This window comes from Mastacembelus armatus, chromosome 24, assembly GCF_900324485.2.
Source record: "Mastacembelus armatus chromosome 24, fMasArm1.2, whole genome shotgun sequence".
In the NCBI taxonomy this organism is placed as follows: domain Eukaryota; kingdom Metazoa; phylum Chordata; class Actinopteri; order Synbranchiformes; family Mastacembelidae; genus Mastacembelus; species Mastacembelus armatus.
In genome coordinates this window covers 20,937,296-20,957,669 of record NC_046656.1, presented here as the reverse complement: position 1 = coordinate 20,957,669, position 20,374 = coordinate 20,937,296, and the positions used below count along the sequence as shown (strand labels likewise).

The 20,374-nt window shown below is 41.7% G+C and overlaps 2 protein-coding genes across 2 annotated transcripts in view; one reads left to right on the top strand and one right to left on the bottom strand.

Annotated features, from left to right (window-relative positions):
* Window positions 1-6: 6 nt before the first annotated feature.
* Window positions 7-5,620, bottom strand: crnkl1 (crooked neck pre-mRNA splicing factor 1). Its single transcript, XM_026329569.1, has 14 exons — window positions 5,444-5,620; window positions 4,642-4,794; window positions 4,352-4,443; window positions 4,025-4,183; window positions 3,467-3,633; window positions 3,135-3,313; window positions 2,854-3,024; window positions 2,525-2,716; window positions 2,129-2,188; window positions 1,916-1,996; window positions 1,501-1,740; window positions 1,296-1,397; window positions 655-903; window positions 7-448 (listed from the first exon to the last, which is right to left on the bottom strand). Exons 1-14 carry the CDS (start codon window positions 5,489-5,491, stop codon window positions 65-67), a joined length of 2,277 nt encoding a protein of 758 aa, XP_026185354.1. The 5' UTR covers window positions 5,492-5,620; the 3' UTR covers window positions 7-64.
* A 67-nt stretch (window positions 5,621-5,687) lies between these two features.
* cfap61 (cilia and flagella associated protein 61) overlaps window positions 5,688-20,374 on the top strand; it is a 54,184-nt gene continuing 39,497 nt past the window's right edge. Inside the window, exons 1-16 of the mRNA XM_026329566.1 lie at window positions 5,688-5,823; window positions 5,985-6,132; window positions 6,459-6,609; window positions 6,749-6,825; window positions 7,076-7,143; window positions 7,234-7,354; window positions 7,900-8,032; window positions 9,636-9,833; window positions 10,167-10,255; window positions 11,357-11,396; window positions 11,708-11,844; window positions 11,975-12,101; window positions 13,194-13,271; window positions 13,834-14,040; window positions 15,168-15,296; window positions 17,885-18,012. Coding sequence (XP_026185351.1) covers window positions 5,990-6,132; window positions 6,459-6,609; window positions 6,749-6,825; window positions 7,076-7,143; window positions 7,234-7,354; window positions 7,900-8,032; window positions 9,636-9,833; window positions 10,167-10,255; window positions 11,357-11,396; window positions 11,708-11,844; window positions 11,975-12,101; window positions 13,194-13,271; window positions 13,834-14,040; window positions 15,168-15,296; window positions 17,885-18,012 — 1,826 coding nt within the window. The 5' untranslated portion in view covers window positions 5,688-5,823; window positions 5,985-5,989. The remainder of the gene's footprint in view (window positions 5,824-5,984; window positions 6,133-6,458; window positions 6,610-6,748; window positions 6,826-7,075; window positions 7,144-7,233; window positions 7,355-7,899; window positions 8,033-9,635; window positions 9,834-10,166; window positions 10,256-11,356; window positions 11,397-11,707; window positions 11,845-11,974; window positions 12,102-13,193; window positions 13,272-13,833; window positions 14,041-15,167; window positions 15,297-17,884; window positions 18,013-20,374) is intronic.

The window sequence follows — 20,374 nt, the reverse complement described above, 5'->3', positions numbered from 1 at the left end:
TAAAACTGTAGAAAAATCAATCCCGGACAAATGTTCAGTCCCCCCGTGTCCCTGAGTGGGGAATCTAATCTTTCTCCTCTTCACTGCTTCCTTTCTCTTTCTCCTTCTTCTCTCCACCATCATGATCCTCCTCATTGTCACTGCTGCTGCTGCTGCTGCTGCTACTGCTACTGTTGTCATCGTCGTCGTGGTCGTCGTACGTGGTCTGCTCCGTTTCAGTCACAGTGTTTCTGTCGGACTCCTGATGGTTTTCCGAAGGACCTGCGGATTCAGTAGAGGACGTTGTCGCCTCTTCAGCCGTTATGGGGTTTTCTGGATCCTTGCTGTCCTCGTTCTCTATCTGCTGCCTCTTCCACATCTTGGCCATGGCGAGCAGTTTGAGGTTTGGCTGGTTGGCGGCGTCCTCTGGGAAGATGTAGTCGTAGTACTCCTCCCAGCCTGCGTCCGACTGAGGAGAAAAGGACAAGATTATTATCTGTGGCCACAACTACAGATTATTTTCATAATCAGTTTATCTGAGTTTGTTCACACAAACCCACTAATAGCTTCAAACCACAGCTTATCAAAACTGATTAATATTTAGTTAACATCTCATCAGAAGGTTTATAGTGCTCCCACTGTGAACCCAGTTACCAGTCCACGCCCAGTTCTTACCCCGTCCTCGGCCGTGAGCTTCCTCCTCTTCTTCACTTTCTCGGGCAGCAGCTTCCTGACTCTCTCGCTGGTGCTGTCAGAGCCAAACTCCTTTTCAAAGTCCCGCCAGGACTCGATCAGCATCAGCCGCTCCTCCTTTTCCTCGCAGTTCCTCATGCTCTTGTTGGCCTCCTCGTAGATCTGCCGGCACTTCTGCAGCCGGTCGGGGCAATCGACTGACAGCTCGAACTTGGCGTAGCTGATCCAAACCTGCAGGGGACGACAGGAGGACAATGAAATCAGCCTGTCAAGAATCCTAATGCTGGATGAATGTCATCAATAGTTTTTAGCTTTGGTTGTAAAATCGATTCAAAATTTGAGGTGGAGTTTTCACAGTTATGCAGAAATACAAACAGGATTTTAAAAGTGCTCCAGATTTACATCAGACACCCAAAATTATAGCTGGAGACATATGTAATAAAAAACTTACACTTCACACGTCTCAATACTGAAGCTTCATGTTGTTAATTATTTACATAGTGAATTAAGTGACTTGAGAGCAGATTTTCAGAGAGTGCAGAACCGGAGTAACTACACTGGGTTTGGAAACATTCTGCGATGTTCAGACCTGTCCCAGGTTCGTGCAGCAGTGCGGTTCTCACCTTGACGTGCTGAGTGCGCTGCAGCAGCCGTTTGTAAAGGTTCCTGGTATTTCCAAACTCCTCCTGCTCGATCTCAAAGTCAATGTAGGACTTCCACAGCACCTGAGAGACACAGGACACAATAAAGAGAGAAATCAGGGTGGATTTCAGTCCAGATTCCCCAGTTCTAAAACTATAATTGGGTGAACAAAGCTGTAACAAAGACCTCTGGCATGTCCAGTCGCGGCTGACCGATGGCAAGTTCGAAGATTGCGCGGGCTCTTTCGATGTCTCCTAGGATCGTCTCCAGTTCTGCGAACTTGATCCAGGTGGTGCAGTTTTCTGGACTGAACTCCAGGTATTTCTCATACAGCTTCCTGCAGCGGTCGAACTCACGGAGCTGAAGCTCCAGCTCGATATAACCTTTCAGCAGCTTGTTCTTCGGACATTTACCGATCGCCATGCCCTGAGCAAACAGAGACGCTGATGAGTGGAAATCACAGAGGCAGCTAGACAGAGATCATCTGCAGTCCTATTCTTTAAGTTTCCTGTTTATGCCATCTAGTGTTAAAAAGTGACATTACTTTCAAAGTTACAGAACCTGTCAGTCTAAATGAAAAATGGATATAGTGAGAATTCACCATGATCTTTCTGGCTCCTTGTAGGTTCTTCTGTCGGATCTCAAACTGAGCAGAGAGCAGCCAAATCTTTGCAAATGTGAACTGAAATGGAAACAAGACTATGATAATCTGGAAATCACAGTGTATATGTGTTTGTTTCAGTACAGTGACTCTGTCCTGTCTTTAGTACAACAACAGAGAATCATTCTGAGAAAATCAAAATTTAAAACTGACCTTTTTGTGAGGGATGAGCTCCAGACAGGCCAGGTACACCTGCCTTGTTCTTTCTACATCCTGACAGAAAGAAAACACAATGTAAAAGTAGTCAATATAGTTAGCGCAGTTCATTAGTGGTTTGTTATTCATTGGCATGGTGTCCTTATAAATAAAGCTCAATCATTTCTGGAATGTAAATATTTGTTAGGTTAGGAAGGATTTAAGGTGAAATAAAATTAAACATTAGGTTTGTGATGGACATGAGTTACTACTGGAGCTTTAATGGATGATCTAATGTTTACAGGATGGTTGATTTTAAGATGACACATTATTTAAAGATGTAGACTCTACTCCTTCCTTTGAAACATCTGTTTATATCCAGTTTGATCTGTTACTGTGCTGTTTGTTCCCGACCTTGACTTCCAGCTCTTCGTACAGAGCGTAGTTGATCCATAGGTAGATGTATCGTCTCCAGTGTCTCTTCTCCTGGATTGGGGGGATGTTGGCGATGGCTCTCTCATAAACCTCCCTCACTGTGTCGGGCTCCGCGTCACTCTCCACCAGACGGAGATAATCGAACCATGCGTCGTAGTTGTGTGGGTTTGCCTGCATGTAAACAGGAGGAGTTATTCAGCCATTCAGTGATAGAGACAGGAGGGAACTTGAAGGGCTATGCTGGAGTCCCACTAAACCCCTAATGTTCTGCACATTTCCAGCTACTGATAACGGTACATGATAAGTACCTTGACCTCCTCCTCGTACTGGAACCTTCGTTTGCTGACGATGACGTCCTCAATTCCCCTCCGATCTCCAAACTTCTTCTCAAACATGGTGTAGTTCTTGAAGAGCTGCTGTGCCTGGTGTTTGGGGATTCTGTCCAAAGCGTATTTATAGATCACCCGTACACGCTCAAACTGGAGGGGACAGCGAGGTCACTCAACAAGATTTCAAATATCAAGAAGAATGCTTTCTTTAAAAGCCAAAACAAAACACTGTTCTCTATTTGTTAACTGGCTGCACAAACCTCTTTCTGTGTCTCCTCAAACCTGGCAAAGGCCACAAACAGGTTTTCATCCACATGTTCCTCTCCGAAGAACTCCACCGCCCTCTCGTACACCTTCCTGCTGTGAGCGATGTATCCGTGCTTCTCTTCAAACCGAGCATATTTAATCCAGTTCTTCACTTCGGGGTGAACGATAACAAGTGCAGTGGAGTTAAGAAGTTTTCAGAAGACAATCAAATGCCAATATCTCCTACAACACACCACCTGCTTCAACTGCCAAATGTTTGTGCAAACAAAAATAGATCTAGATCTAAATCCAAAACTCAGAAGACAGTGCATGAAAAAAAGGATATATCGCTCATAAATGGTGCGGGCTTTGTCCACTTCCTTGTAGCGGAGCTCAAAGTTGATGTAGGAATGCCAAGCCTGCTCGTCAGGCTCCCACTCCATCCAGCGCTCAAACACCTGCCTGCAGCCGGCAACGTTCCCCAGCATCTCCTCCATGTAGGTGTACTTGTACCTGTTGGAATGACAAACATTAATAGGCAAAGTAGTTTTTGTGTAATAGAGAACAGTCATGTGAAAAAGTGAGCAGGAAGAATTTTGTCAACACTATTGTCACATATCAAACTTTCCAAAGTTTCCATCAATTGTCATAGAAAGATCCAATTGCTCCTGTTCCTCCATTTTTTATTTCTACTTTGTTCAGATTGGAGCCCCATTTTTCCTGCTGCCCTTTAAGTGACATCAAATCACACAAGTTAGTTCACAATTTCCAAATAACACTGTTTTTGCTATTTTTTGTTTTCTCCTGAATGAGATATGTTCCCTCATCTAAACCTGCCCTCACCACCAGACATCAGGGTAAACACCACATGATTTTTCAGCCGGTAGAGAAATGGAATTCATACCAGAACTGGTTGACCCGTGGCAGAATGGTGATGGCTCTGTCCCAGATGTTGCGGGCGTGGTTCACCTGGCGATTCTTCATCTCCATCTCGGCGTATTTCAGCCACAGAGTGATGTTGCGGTGCTCGACGTCCAGGGCTCGCTCGTAAATGGACCGAGCCCTAAAGGCAGCGGAGCAGAACGCAGAAATGAAGCAACAGAGTTGTTTGTTAATATGAAATATGATAAGCTGAAAGACAAATCACAATGTCAAAGAGTAAAACATGTTTAGAGATCAGATTGGTTGAAAAAGATGGATATTGCCCAATATTTTCTAATAAGTACAATACCTCTGGACCTCCTTCAGGCTTTCTTCCCATTGTGCGTATTTAATCCAGTTACTGATGACAGTGCGATTCTTTCTGATGTTGTCCTCAAATCCCTGAAGGAAAGACAAGACAAAGGTTTCACAAAAGGTTAGTTTCCCTTTAACCCATAATCATGTAACACAAATGTAACCATAAATTACTGGGAGACTATAAAACTGTGTTGTACACTTGAGTAAACTCTGGCTAAAAAGGTAACAAATGCAGCCAATGACGAATTGATGCGTCATGGCGTTCACTAACTGAGAACTCACCTTCCTCTTCTTCAGTTTATAATCATTTAGTTCTTCTGCATCTGTGATCTTCTGTTTTGGTGGAGGCGGCAGAAGTTCGAGCTCCCTCTCTTTGGCTTCCCTCAGCAGCTGCTCAGCAGTGATCTGAACCTCTGCAGGAGCTTTATTTTTCACCTATAACACAACAGAAAGCAATATAACAAAACACTGCTTCAATCTTGAGCATAATATAACTTAATAGTTTTGATATTCTTAATGTTTCTTATCATCCCTTATCACAACATGATAACTTGGTATTTCAGGTAACAAACCTGCTGCAACCAAACAGGAATTTGACCAGAAATGTTTCAATAAATACGGTGGGAATAGTTTTGAGGTATCTGGGACAAAATCATGTGTATGTGTTTGCTGCTATGTGCCTTATGCTATTTTACTTTATTTTTACTTGCTCTTTAACTCTTTATTTTGCATGAGCTCCTTTGTATTTTTGCAGTGCTCTAGTTAGTCTTGCTCTACATATTGCAGAATTGGTGTAGAAATTATTTATCTCGGAATGATTCAAATCAGACAACTAAACGAAGCCAGGTGGGAAACGTAACTTAGGCTAACGTTAGCAGCTAACTTAAACACAATCCTCGTCAGCTTACACTAGAAACACGAGAGAGTTAGTGTGGACTCCTTCGTGTTTATGCCTGTTGAGACATAGAAGATTTGAACTTTTTGCTTAAAAACAAACACAAACTTCGACCTCTAAACTTTTAACTTTGCCGCTGCCCGTTAGCGTTAGCATTAGCTTAGCTTATGTTGTCTTTTGTTTTCTTACCTTCGCCACCTTCGGGATCCGCTGCTTTCCCGCCGCTGTGGAAGCCATTTCGCTGACAGATTTAGCTAAAAAGTGACTTTACGAAACGGACTTAAAATCGCTCGATAGCAAAGAAAACAGAAACAAGTAGCACAACGTTTCTCCCACATCCAACAGCATCCACCATGACAGTACCCAGAATGCTTTGCGAGTTCCCATCAACCCCTTGTGGTGCGCCCCGTTGCTATGGTAATAGAGTTTGCATGAGCTAAGCTAAACAAGCTAAAACGCGGCTTTATTTTGTTTATTTTAGTTTTTAAATTCACCCCAAAGCAGCAGAAGGTTAGCCTATAGCCACCATTTTATAGCTACATATAGAAATAACGTTACACCTGTGACAGGTAAGTAACACGTGATGTTGCTGTCATTAAAACATTGTTTCTATTGTGTTTTTTGTTGCTTAACGCTAATTAATTAGCACTAGTTAGCTAATTACATGACTGTAGTTTCTGTCGGTATCGACGTGTTTAATTTATGACATTATGTCCCTTTCGAAAACAAGTGAAGATGAGGACCGTCACTTCAGACAGCGGTCGAGTGGAAACTGTGACCGTGAGAAGAAGCGAATCGGCGGATGCTCCGGGGATCGACGGGCTCGTCTGCGCCTCAACCCGGGCGGTGTTTGGGAGAGTCAACGTGATTAATCTGCTGTAAGAAAAACATTTATTCTTCCATGGAGACACAGTAAGGTAGATTAGCATGCTGTCTGCATAAATACTCTGAACTAACAACAACCTAAGGCCCTGAGTATTTAAATAATGATGACAATATACCATAACCTGTTTCATCAGATTTTTCTGTATTATCTGTATTCATATTCATGTATGTATATATTATTATAATTGGATTTCAAGTTACATTTCTTTGTACTGGAACTTACTCTGTACATTGGCGGGAAAGTCTCATCTAATACAGTATAATTTCATGTTCTGTGTTTATTTAATTGTGATCATTTGAAATGTCCTGTAACACACAGAGAGAAAGCCAACCTGGCCGTGACCCTGGTCACTGAAAAGGACAACATCCTGGCCCACGCTGCCTTCTTTGATCACCCTGTTGGAGACTTGGTGGATCAGGCTCACTGGGAACCTTTCCTGCAGAAACATTTCAGGGCTGAAAAATGCACAGTGTGTATAATTCATGATTTTTTTTTTTTTTTTAATACAACTAATATGTCTGTAAAGTCACTTTTTGCAACTATTTCTTAGATCAAATAAATAAATAAAAGATATACACATCAGTGAAAACTAATTTTCTGCCCTACAGCCTTTGAACACACTCTTTCTTCACCTTTTTGTGGCACGGATGGGTTTTGCCACTGCGTGTGTAAACGAGATAATGAGGTATGAAAAAAGCCTTCAAAACTTATACATCAATACATTGTGTGGTATAGGAATTATTCTCTAGATATAGTAAGTGGGCTGTGAAATGAACATGACACTGTCAAGGTTCAACTCCAAAATGTCATGAATATCATGAATGTTGTAACTATACACTCTTTTGGTTAGAAAGAACCACAGAATGTAGATTTCTAAAGGTTGATCTAGTGTCTGCTAAATTTGAATTATGCCGTTATTGTACTTTTTTTTACAGGGCTGTCTTTAACGCCATCACAGAACTGGAATACATCTGCCTGGTCAGCCCCAACATCAGCAGTTTAGGTGAAGAGCTGTTTCAAATTCACTTTTAAGTTGATCTTTCATTTTTAAGATTCATTAAGATTCTCAGCCTTGTGACTTCTGTATGTCCAGAAGCAGCACTGGATAACATATTTGAACCACTGCAGCGCAGGACTGACCATGGGCCTCCATGTTTAGCATTAATCTGCTACAGACACGATCACTGTCCCAGGCTTCACATCCGCCAAGCCAGGTGACTCCAGCTGATTTTTCCTCACTAATTCTGGGTCAGGATAGAAAACACTCAATCTTCTTTATATCACCTATATAACAGTTTTTTTTCCCTCATATAGCACTGAAAGGTAAGGGTGTGGAGCTCAAGGTGGTGAATGTATAAGTAAACATCTGCTTTCATCTTCAACGTCATATGCTAAAATGCCCGTAACAAAAACATATCCCTTAACAGATTATTCTGGTATGTATTTATTATTGTATTTATCTACAGAATTCAGTGGATGTGGATCTTTGTCAATCACAGTGTGGATCAATTTTCCTGTCATTTGGTAAAGTTAACGCTGCATTAAATTGATGTTTTTGGCCACTTGGGAGCAGAAGAACTCCACACAAATGCCAATGAACCCACAGCCATGACAGATTACATATGTACACATTCATAAAACAGAAAATGTGCCATAAAACCAAAACTATGGTCATTATAGCCCATCTCATTTTAGTCTTCTGATTCAGTGTAAAATAAAAACTATAAAGTGTAGCTGCTCCTCTGTTTGTATATTACAGGGTTGAAGATCATGATGACATTATGCACATATTTGAAAAAGAGACACAACTGCTCTCAGTCATTGACCAGCCTTACTTCCTGGCAGAGCTCATTGAGGCACAGAATGAGGAAAATCACATCGCTGTTTGTGAGGTTTGTTCCAACTTTTACCACATCTCTCTTTTTTATTTGAGGTGAATGAATATTTTGAGTAATGTGATATGTTCCAGTCTATGTTATGGTCTAAAGGCCTTTACACACCAGGAACAACATGAGTAAACGTCACGAAAAAGGGAAAAATTCAGATGCCAATAATGCCAATAACTAATATGTTTTAGCAGGACAGGAAATGTGCACATTCTGTCATGATTCTCAGATAAATGCTAATAAACCGTAACGTTTTGTTTTACGTTTCTCATTATTGTATACTATTTAAAATATAAAAGGTTGTAAGGTTAGAGCCAGGCCGGTCAGACCCATTCCTTTCTGTGGGTCTGGAACCCTTGTAATAGAGAGGCCTTTTCTCCAGCCTCAAAAGAGCCGGGCCAATCACAACTGTTTATTTGCAATGGGGCGGGCTTTACGCTCCAGTCGTCCAATCAGATTTAAACAAACCTTGCACAGCCGCACTGACTCGTTTGTCAATGCCAGTCGCGCAAGTTCGCAAATCTTTCTACAACTACCTTTTGCGGTTTACTCCGTTCAAAAATATGCACAGACATACAAACACCGTATGTGTCACGTTTTTACAACAAAAACGACAACTAGCTTGAGGTAGCTTTGCATGCGTCATATCATTCGTTTCTCTGATTGGTTTACTCTGCGTCCATTGGCCCGCGCCCGGAAACCGCTCTCAGTCTGTCTTACCGGGCTAGTGAGGTCATGGCGGTAGATGACAATAGCATGAAAACAAAAACTTGTTGGCAAAGGGTTTCGTGTAGTCCTCGAGTCATGACGAGGCCCCACAGCTATATTTATATATATTTTTTACATACACTGACCTTATATTCGTTGATTCGTAAATAAGACGGTCCGTCATGTTGAACGTTTATAAGTGACGCGCCAAGAAGCTGCATTGTGATTGGTCAGAGGAGTTGTCGGCGAAAAATTGGCGGGGGCGGAAAAAACAAATGCCGCCTTTTCGCTCAGCGAACTTCCGGCGTTGATGTGAAATGTTCGAAAAATATCATTGATTCGCGAAATAATCGCTCGGGAGATTCGCCTCTGGTGGCCTTACAAACAATGCAGCAGCTTTGTGACGATGCTTTGACTGACTGTGAGAAGCCCTGCTGGGGTCTGTTCCCCCGGGATCTGGGAGACGACAGATCCCTTCTCCCCTCCCCGCCAGTCGAGCTGACATGTGTTCATGGCAGCATATGGCAGATACAAGCTGATACTTGGCCAAGACATGCTCTCACTGAACATATTGTGTCCAGACATCTGAAGCATTTTGGGCTTTTTGTCTGCGAATATGTTCAGCACTCGGAGAACAAACAGTCCAACATTGTCCCAGAGGGTTGGGCTGTCCAGTCTGCTGACCGCCATAAACTACTGCTGCTGAATGTGATTAAAAATAATAAAAACATACATATTTACATATATAAATCAGCATAGCCAGTAAAACGTAAAAGAACCCTGAGCTTAGGTTGTTTTGTCAAATGTTCAGGACTGAACTTTGAACAGCCTTTACAGAAAAGCTTGTCAACTTCACTCATGTCAGTAAAGAGGAAGGGGACTTCATGTGTTCTCTCCACAGGTTGACGGAGTGGCTGCTGGCTTCATCACTGTTACTGCTGATGTTGATTTGAAACAGCTGCACAGCAGCTTTGAGCTCAGCGAGTTTAATGGTTTGTACAAGCTGCAACAGACAAAACACGATGAACCTGCTGCTCATACAGACACAAGAGACGATGAAGAAACACCAGGACAAATTCAAACTTCCACTTCACAGCAGGTAACTGAACCGCAATGAAAACACTCACCTGTATCAAATCACGGGCGTCAGACATATTAAGACGACGATTTTCTAATCAAAGCAGGTTTTGTTCCCTTTAAGATGAACAGACTTCAAACAGTGAAAGTCTTAACAGTTACTGTGCATTTACATTTATTTATTTAGGTGATTGAGGAACTAACCTAAGGATTCTACAGGCAGAATAAACACATTTCACTCTCCTGCACCATAGTAACACACCATTTGTCTTAATCTTCACTTTTAGAAGAAGAAGCTTTATTGTCATTGTACAACGAGATGCAATGAAACCTTGTTCTCCTTTGTCATATGCAGGAGGAGACACAATCATCAGGACAGTTTTCAGAAAAGCCCAAAGTTTTCTGTATTCAGTTATTTGCTATCCAGAAGAACTATGAAGTCAGGTAAGAATAAAATGGCCTGCAGTGATTTAGTTTTCAAGCTTTTAACAAAAATCTCTTTAAAAGACTAAAATCAACCATGAATGTTTGATAGTAACAATTATTGTAGTATGTGTTCATCTTTTATTGTGATATCTTCTTCCTCTGTGCCCCAGATGTCCACTGTTTGAAAACTATGACAAATACACTGACAATAGTCTCCAAAAGTCCACTGTTAACAAACTACAGTGAGCAGCTGTTTTAGGACATTACCCAGCCTTTTTTTTTTGGAACCAATGGTTTTGGAGCTGGGAGACACTGTAAGATGAGTATTTGCTGGTTCTGGTGTTCCCATGGGATGTTTTGATAATACAGTAATAAAAACTATGGAAAAATGGCAGTTTTATCTCAGGTCATGATCATTTATAGTGAAACTTTACAATTAATTAATTAAAAAATCAAAGTGAGTGTTGGACTTTTAAAAAATAAATCTTTAATTTTAAACCAAAATTCAAATAAATCATTTGCTCAGTAAATATTTTTGATGTGTGAGCCAAGTTAAATACACAACATGTTGGATAGAAAGACTGGTTTGTTGTGTGGAAAGGTGAAAGAAGATGGAGACATCTCTCGTGGACTAGTGACTAAAAGGTTGCAACACAAACATATTTAGGAAATTTCAGATTGTTGTATCTCTAATTTGGATATTTAAAGTCTGATGCCACACTTCACTAATTTTTGAAAGTTTTTTAGGTTGTTCTCACTTGTTTAAATGACACCCTCAGCACCGGTGGCAGCAGTCCAGAGTTACATCAGTCATATGCTGTGTTAAAGCAGGGAGAGTGACTGTTAGTTGGCTCCTGCTGAGCTCCTCTCGCCACCGCCTTACCTCCCAGCTGTTAGTGAGTATGGAGTCGAGTCGCTTCCTGCAGAGAGTGAGCATGTTATTAATGAGAGCCGCGCTTAAAGTGACAGCGAGTTGAAGGCAAGAAGTTGAGCTGGAAGCAGCGGGCAGATTGATCGGCCAGTTGTTCCACCACAGTGATTACCAGCTTGGCTTTGATTCTGAACTTGGCACAGATGCATGTTTTCACTTAACATCCCCCTCTTCTTCTTCTCTTCCAGATCAGTGGACTTTATTCCATATGTATTCAAACGATTTCCTGTGAGTATTGTCGCTGCTTGTTAAATTTCAGACACAAGTTGATATTCTCTAATAGACAATAAGTTTTATAAATACGTAAATGATCACTGTACCTCGGCAGGCGGTAAAATAAAAACTCGTGTGTCTTTGGAATTGGAAGTGCACAAATTGTGCCAAATAAAGAAATAAGTCCCTATATGTAACTAATAAAAGTTGGTGTTAGGAAGTTAAAGATCCGTGAGAATTCTTTAACACGTCACCCTTTTAAGACATGTTGGATATATCTGCACAGTGAGGTCTATATGCTGGTTTTTGTCACTCTTGTCTCTCAGGACCTGGAGTTCTGCATCATCACAGTACCAACTCTTTCCTCTGAGTTGCCGTTACTTCAGAGCTTCATCAGGGTGCCGCCCTGCACCACCAGCCTGCTGCTTCGTGAACTCTACATTTCCCACCCTGCTGGGCTCAGGTGGCTCATCCCTAAAATAAAAACTGCTCCTTACATGGTTGTTTCTTACAAATGACAGTCACATCAGTTTGCTGACTTGGTGTTCTTGCAGAGATAGTATGTTCATAAATCAGTGTGGTTGTTTGTGCAGGCCTGTGAAGGTGAGGCCAGCTGTGGCTGCAGACTTGCCAGCCGTGTCTGACCTGGTGAGGAGTCTGAGACTGAGTGAGTTCCTGTTGCAGGACCTGGACCACTTATACGAGACTGGCAAAGACCGGGTCAGTAAACACACACTGATACGGACACACCTGGGCTTCATCTTCAGCCACCTTGCTCACCTTTTATTGTACATGTTTGTGTTTCCTTTTGTAATTTCTGATCCGAGTCTCTTTTAATTATTATGTTTAGTTCATAACAATATACTTTATGGGCAGCAAAGGCAAATTTATGGACTTGCCCTGAGTTTTGCTTCTCAGGCACCAGCTGCTCTATTCTGAGCTTAATGAGGCCTGAGAGGAATACCTACCTATGGCTGACACAAATACAGCCTCTCTGCATGTTTTTACTTACTCATACCCAAACCGTTAATATAATGCAGTTAATGATCTCATATAAGGGCTGTAGAATTCAACACTGATTGAAGGTAATGTAGCAAAGGACAAAGGTCTTTTAAATAATGGTGCAAACAACTTTAAATGTTGGCTGTATCTTAATAAACTAAATGAGATCATGAGTAGAGTTAATGCATTAACACAATAGTTTTTGTAAATCAAAATAAAAGAAAAGGCATTGATGTAGTCGTTTTCCTTGTTTAATTTCTTCACTTTTCTTTCAATACACTTTAGAATTACTTGTAGTTTTTGCTTGTTTGAGCATCTTTATTCTTGTTAGTGGTGCCAGTAAGATTTCAAAATCTATCAAATCAAAAGACACTGTAAAGTGTGTCCAATATAAAATAATTTTCTCCTCCTGAACAGAAACCACCCAGTGTCTAAAAAGCTTTTTAATCAGCATATACAGAGAAAATACTCCCCACTGCTTTCATTTTAAAAATGAAATGATGATTGTTTTGGACCATCGAGTGTGACTCGAGCTGATATGATGATGATTGTCTTGGAATAACAAGGAATATCGCACGTATGCCAGGGAACAGATTGGTGAGAATTCAGTTTTTTTCCCTCTCTGACCGACACCCCAGCTGTCACTGCCGCAGCTCCAAAACTGATAATTACTTCTCAAATGAGAATGCAGCCACTTCATGTGAATTCATGGCACTGGACTCAGCCAGTGCAAGAAGCTGCATTCTGCTCGTATTTAATTCACTACACACGTCCTTTTGCATGTATTTGTTTTGTTTTGCTGTTTTTCAGGACAAGGTGCTGCTGCAGGCCTTCGTGGCTCAAGTGGGCAGTCAGATCGTAGGAATACTGATCATCAGAGACGAACAGGTAAGTGCAGATTTGTCGTCCTCGCACGAACCTGTCGGTGTTGGCTGGTTGTCAGTACCCCATTACAAACCTTTAATTTTCAGGAGAATAACAGAAAAATGTCTAAAGATATTGAGTGTGTTTTATGAATCGTCACTTGCAGTCCTAATTTACCAGCTTCAGGTCCACACTGAAACTAACAAAGGGCATTTTTAAGGTTAAGTCAGTTTTAACTTTTTCTTTTTTTGTCAAAGTGGTAGTTTATTATTACATAATTTATATAATTATTATTGTAATTTTAGATCCAATAAATAAATGTTATAATTTAAATGAAATGTTAAAAAAAAAAAACGGACCTGTAGATGCGATTACAAAAAGTGTTGCTGCACTAATCCCACATCAGTGCCACATCAGTGCCACATCAGTGTAATCAGCAGCATTTATGTCTTTTAATTTCTTTAGCAGAGAAACGTGAGGAGTACTAAACAAAAGGAAAATATACACAGACAAATGTTAGTCCTGGAAAGGTTCCTCTGTCATGAAGTATTGGTACAGAGGTCTGACATGAATCTGTCTCTGGCAGGACATGGAGTACATCCGTGCTCACTACAACATCGAGAACTTCATCTATTTTAGCCATCATCACTACGAGGAGCACGCTCAGATCCGCCACTTTGTCCTCAAACCGTCCTTCTACCACTTCACCAAACACTTGTTCAAGGAGGTCCTCCGGCTGGCTCACAGGTCCTGCCTGTACCACCGAATCTACCCTCCCCACCACAGCCACCAGGTGGGTGCACAGGAACCTCCAGGCCCTTACTGGCCCCTCATCAGTGGGCCCCTTCCAGCCCATCAGCATGTCTGCTCAGATGCACATTGTTGATAATATAATGATCATTAGTTCATCCACTGCAAAAAAAAAATGTTTCAACTCCTCTTGTGACATTTCACCTGCTGACTGAAGTGACAATTTTAAGACATATGAAACAGGCAGAAAACAGGATAAAACTGTTTTTTTTTTTTTTTTAACGTGTCTTTGGAATTGGAAGTGCAAGAATTGTGCCAGATGTCATCATCCTGTGTCTCACGATGATGATGCAAAACCTAACAAATAGTATTGGATGAGTTTTTTGTTTTTAAGCTCAGATATTACTGCAGTGATATTATGAAAAAACAATGAAGACACTACTCTGCTGCAGCTTCTTGCTGTTGGATTTTTACAGCCCTGAGGCCTCATCATCATGATTATAAATGATGGCAAACACTGCAAGCTCACAAATCTGTAAGATTTTTTCTTTTCTACAGTTTTATATAAAGCTTTAAAATAAATCTCTGCTGGTGTTTTTACTTCTCTGTTCTGCTGAGCACAGTCTGTACAAATCGAACTCCACCAGAATATTATTTGAGCAAAGAGAACAAATCTGACTCATCTCAGATATTGTGGATGAAGCTGCAACAGATGGATCAGTTCATGTAAAAACGGCGTTGCTTTGAGCAGGTCATTTTTTGCAGCGTGTGGCCCTCAGCAGGCAGTTGTCCCCAGGGTCGGGGCAGCAGGTGCCGACAGTGCTGCCAGCTCCACCTCTCCACACCATAATAAGACATTTTCTCAATGTGTAGAGGCCTCCACTTCCTCTGCTAATTACCTTCCACAAACAAGCACCAGATTGGGACATGATGATGTGCAAATAGAATAATGGCAGAGGCTAACCAGAGAATTAGCTCTTTTCAGGCAGTGGCTGAAGCTTTGGATGATGTTTTCCAGTCACATTCAGCCATATCAGTGGTGTGAACTTTGCACCATTTAACCTCTTCACCGGAGCTCGTTATCACTTTGCCTCCTGAACCCCCTCAACCGATACTGAGAGATATTCTCTCACTGAGCTCACTGACACCGTTCTCTTCCTCTGCACTCAGAATTCCTGCGTCCACCATCTGGATTTTATCCTCAACTGTGCGGTTGCTGTTCGGCCACGACGCCAGATTATCTACCCGCTGGAGGAGCTTGGCATCAACGCCCCGTCCAGACGCATCACAGAGGAGCAGGTGGGCACAGCAGCAGCTGGCTGTCAGGGAGCACCCTGCCAGGGAATGTAGATTAGCTACTGACAGAGGCAGCAGGGGGTTCATGTCACCACCAGAGGGTGCTGTTTCAAAAGCTAAAGCCTTATGCTGATACAGATTGTGGTTTACTCAAAGGTACTGAGATGAAACTCCAGCACAGAAAGGCATAAAACACAGTATGATGGAATGAATGTGGAGACATTTTATTTAGCTCATTTGTTTCATGAACAGTTTTTCCAGGTCGTCTAAATTTTGCTTCTAATCAAATTTTTTACATGAACATACACCTCAAACAGTAAACTTCATTTAATAATGTTCAGTGTTCTCCTTTAAACTGTTTTCCTGCACAAGCCCACACATATTTTTCTCAGAATTTAAAAATATATTTTAGACACTTAGAGTTCAGGTTCATTTTTTTATTACAACTAGAATTTAAAATAAATCTGTGATCATTTGAATAATGTTTGCTGAGCTGAAAGACAAAGCTCTGACTCAGCTGCTGGCACACAAATTACATTAAATTCCTGCATGTAGTGAAACTGCAGACAAGTTCTGAAAATGCACAAAACATTTGAATATTTTGGAGGTTACTGTCGGATACTTCACTTTTTTTTTTTTTTCATTAATCATATTTAACAATACTCAAAGCGAGAGAGAGCTAGGAAAATTTATCCAGAGGGAAATCTATCAGTTCCTGGAAAATTTTGAATTCTATTAGAGCTGTGTAGAAATCCCAAAAGCATCAATGTGTATCAGTCTGTTATTTTCAGCAGGAGAAGCAGCATCTGACACGTTGTATGAACCAGTTCATTTCACACCTCAGCCTTTAAGGTACCTGTTTTTACATCAGTCTTTAAAAAATGTTAGAAGAAGAAAATGTCACCATGAGCTCAGGTTGGGTTTTCTTTTACAATAAAAACATAAGAAGCTGAAGGAGTGGAAGCAACAGGTGAACAGTTCTGGTTGTTTTCTGCTTCTTTTAAGTTGTATCATGTGTTCTGGTCTTAAATCTTCCAAGCTGGGCTGATCTAAATGTGGCTGTGATTTATTTGGATGGCCTGTACTTCAAATATTTACCACACGTTCAGCAGCGCTCTTTAGACCCGAGGCGTCACTGTGTACACTCACATGTTCATTTCACTCCATCAAACCCAGTCCTCCCCCTTCACCTCGGTAGCACGTAGTCATGATTTCCAGGCTCCCGTGCAGATAAGAGCTTCGCCTTCGAGCTTTGTCTCTGCCTCCTGATGTCAGCCTCAGGATGATTAATCAAATCTAAAGCACCTGTTCCCTCTCTGTCAATACAGGATCATATTACACTGAGCCGTGGTCATTGTGTGTAGCAAAGATGAGGCATCTCCAGCGTGATAAGAGCTGCTGCACCTGCTCCACCGCACATGCAGATGAGACAGGAGCTTTGTTACTCTCATTACCTCATCTGCTTAATTCCTGCACTATTCACATGGATGCATGTAGGCATTCGGTTTGCTTACAAATGCAGGAAATAAAGCACATGTCAAGATTCTGCATTTCAATGGGCCAATCACTTGTGTATGAAATAATAACCACCAACGTTTATATAAATATATCTCTGTCTCTGCCCATCAAGATGAGCTTTAAACTGTAAACAAAACAAATCCAGAATGTTTTGGGGTTTTTTTTTTTTTTTTTTTTTTGTTTTTTTGCATTTATCTGCATGTACCTGGCAGAGTATCTTTATTAAAACTTAATTACTGACCTGTGGTTATAGGTGCATTTTGAGTGTATTACATTTTATGTAAAGGTAAAGTACTAGATGGCTGAACAAAAACTTTTATTTCATATGATTACTTCAAGATGCATATACACACGCACCTTTATTTTCCTGCCCAGAGCCTGAACGTCTCTGTACGTGACAGATGCCAGGCACACAGGCCCTTGTGGAAATTATTTTGATATTACGCAAAGGTTAAATTCACCCGTGGGGTTTTCGCTCTGTGCTGTTTCCCTCTGACAAGGTGCATTGTGGGCCAGTCTGCCTAATTGTAGATGATGAAGGAGCCATTATCTACCTCAGATCACAGGGTGAGCGGTTGAGACACGCGGCGGTGGAGGAATTGGAAAATTAGCGCACTGTTCTGCTGATTCCTCTGGGAGTTGTAATTATTGTGGAAAAGTGTCTCCTACTGTCAGGTCACATGACAGGTCCTTGCTTTCCCTCTCATTAGAATCTGAAGCCGCTGTTACTGGTTGTAGCTGTGTTTGTTTGTTTAGGAGCATATGGAGGTAGGGAAAACTGCAAACATGGGGAGGATGAATAAATTATGACATACTTTAACATGATAAAATGATAGATGGGCCTACAAAAGACAGGTACCGTGTTTGTTGAATTAGAGCTCAGAGTAAGAGGAGCCAACTCTGGTCTGCACCAAAATGATAAAAAATAAATCTGTTTTGTTGGTATGCAAGTGCTAAACTTTATATAGAACAATATTTTTAAAAGTAAAATGATTTGGGGGGGCTTTAAAGATGCAAAGCCCTGCCTCCTACTCACTAGTAACAAATGCAACTGATTGTCTTCTGTCTCCCAGGCACCATTTGCTCTGAGCCTCATCAGCAGAAAGTTAACCATGGAGCCAAAGGTCACGGTTAATGCCAGGATTGTGGTGGTGGGGGCGTCAGACACAGGTTTATCTTTCCTCGAGGTGCTGTGTTTCTGGTGAGTCTCCCTCTAAATAAAATCTTAAGTGTCATTTTTCCTCCCAGTTGTGCAGTAAATTGTGTCTATAGTGGCCTTTGTTTGGAGCTAGTAGCCACAGTGTTTCTTAACACAGACTGATTAACCTTTGAGGGGCCCAGGGGCAGAAATTGGCTGTCAACCTCCTTCCTGTTAAGGGGCTCTCACACACACCATCTGTGCATTGTACTGTGTATGTAACCTGTCATCACCAAGTTCCTGTCAAAGACAGTGCACACGGTGGACTACAAATGGAGGTTTTACTGTTTGGGAGAGACCAGTCCAAACTCAACCAGTCCCACATACACTTCCCTGCTGGCCACAAACACTCACAGAGACCCGACGTCCATTAATCCACCGGGAAACAGTTTCCAGTGAACGCAGTCGTTCCTTCTGTTTGAGTAATGCTGGGTTTAAAGTGAACAGCTGTTTTAGGAAATTACTGAGCTGCAGTTTATTCCAGAACATCAGAGCTGTTTCAGTTGTCTGATGAAACACGGCTCCATAATTAAGAAACCAGATTGTCAACCTTCATAAACATGAAGAGGCAAATGGTAGAGTTGTGTTTTAGGAGGAAAAGGAAGAGCCATACTTCTTATAGGAAATGAAAATGAACAAGTATTAAAACTGCAGTTTAACTGTGTTTGTAATGAGCATGGTGCTGTGCTTTGGTCATAGTTAATGGGGTTGGGAGGAAATGGACCAGATACTAAAGTAAAGCAAAACACAACAGTAGAACAAAAGTTCTTCAGGAAACATGGTCTGAATGTGTCGCTGTCTGTGTCTTTTCTCCATGTGTCAGTAAACAAATAGGTTCACACCTATAAAGAGCACAGAGATTATTCATTATTATTGATTATTGAACAGCTGTCAGCAGGTTCAATGAAAATATTCACATGATCATGTTCTTCACCGATTCTGATGTGTCTGACTCCCAGAAACCCTGAACCCAAGGAGAGCAGTCCCACACTAAAGCCTCTCTTTCATTTCTTTATCGTCTTTTATTCCAGGAATCCAATCTCTGGAAATGTCACTTGACTCCGTGTCGAACGTTTTACATGTTTGTCTTCATCCTTGCTTTGTGAGATTAACTGCTCCAGCAAATAATAAGAAGCACAGGGCTGCTGATTCAGAACCAGGCGATAGCTGCCAGGCAACCGGGGCTGTTTTGCCTGAGTGAGATGTCGGCGCTCACAGGGCTGCTGGGGCTGGCACGGTGGAGGTGCGGCCAGCGCACGCAGCTGTCTGAGGCCTGGCATTCAGCAGGGCCAGTGCTGGCCCCCTTTAATTAGCCACTCCACCATCCCCCCCATCACGGATCTGCTGCACCGATCTGTGTTTGCTGTCACTAATGAGTTGACTAATGAGGCAGTTAGTGTCCGCTGAACTAATGGTGAGGCGGTGACGCATTGAGAGGGTGAAAGATGGGTCAGTTTCGGCCTGCTGGGCCCCCCTTATCAGCCCTGCCCAAACGTCCAACCCCCCCCACCTCCTCCAGCTTTCCATCCAGCCCAGCAGCACCAGCACCACCCCCTAACTCCATTACTGGCTGGGACGGGGTCAGACAGATAAAGAGCTCTGCGGCAGCTCGGCCCTCTGCTCGCCGCGGTCAGGCTGCAGGGTCACCGTGGCCGTCTGTCACCGGCTGATAACAGACCAAATCCAGAGCCGCTGATTCACTCACATTTACACACCAATAATGGGCCTTAATGCCTCAGTGCTGTGCCATAAATCCACCTTCTGGCACAGATTAACAAGGAAAGTTTGACTGCAGCCATTGTCTGTTATTGTGATTATTATTGGGGGTTTTTTTTTTTTTTTGTTTTGCATCTTCATGTCGAAGTCCGGCATCACACCACGACTCGGTGACACAAAGCTGAGAAATTACAATTTTTATTCTGCTTCATCCATTTGTAAACACTTTGATGTTCATTTCTACTCAGTGATTCTTCACGCTGAATTTTCACACACTTGCATTTTGCAGATTTTCTGAGTAACATTTTGTAAGTAAAAAAATTAAAATTATCAACAGATTTTTAATGGACTTTTCCTGTTTTATATAATTTTACACTAAATCTATTAGGGTTTTATATTTTCAGGTGGATAAAACCAGGAATTTGAAGACTCTGGTTCTGGGAAATGGAAACTCCCTATGTTATATCATTATAAATCATAATAATAATAAAACCCTCACTATATATACAGTATCATAGTGCTTTTTAAAATCTAATTGTGAAACCATGTAGATACAAAATAAGCAGATGGAACTGTCTGTTTTGACTAATCCTTGCCTGATCCTACCTAGTCTGTAATTCAACACAACAGTCATCCAACCTGCAGTCAG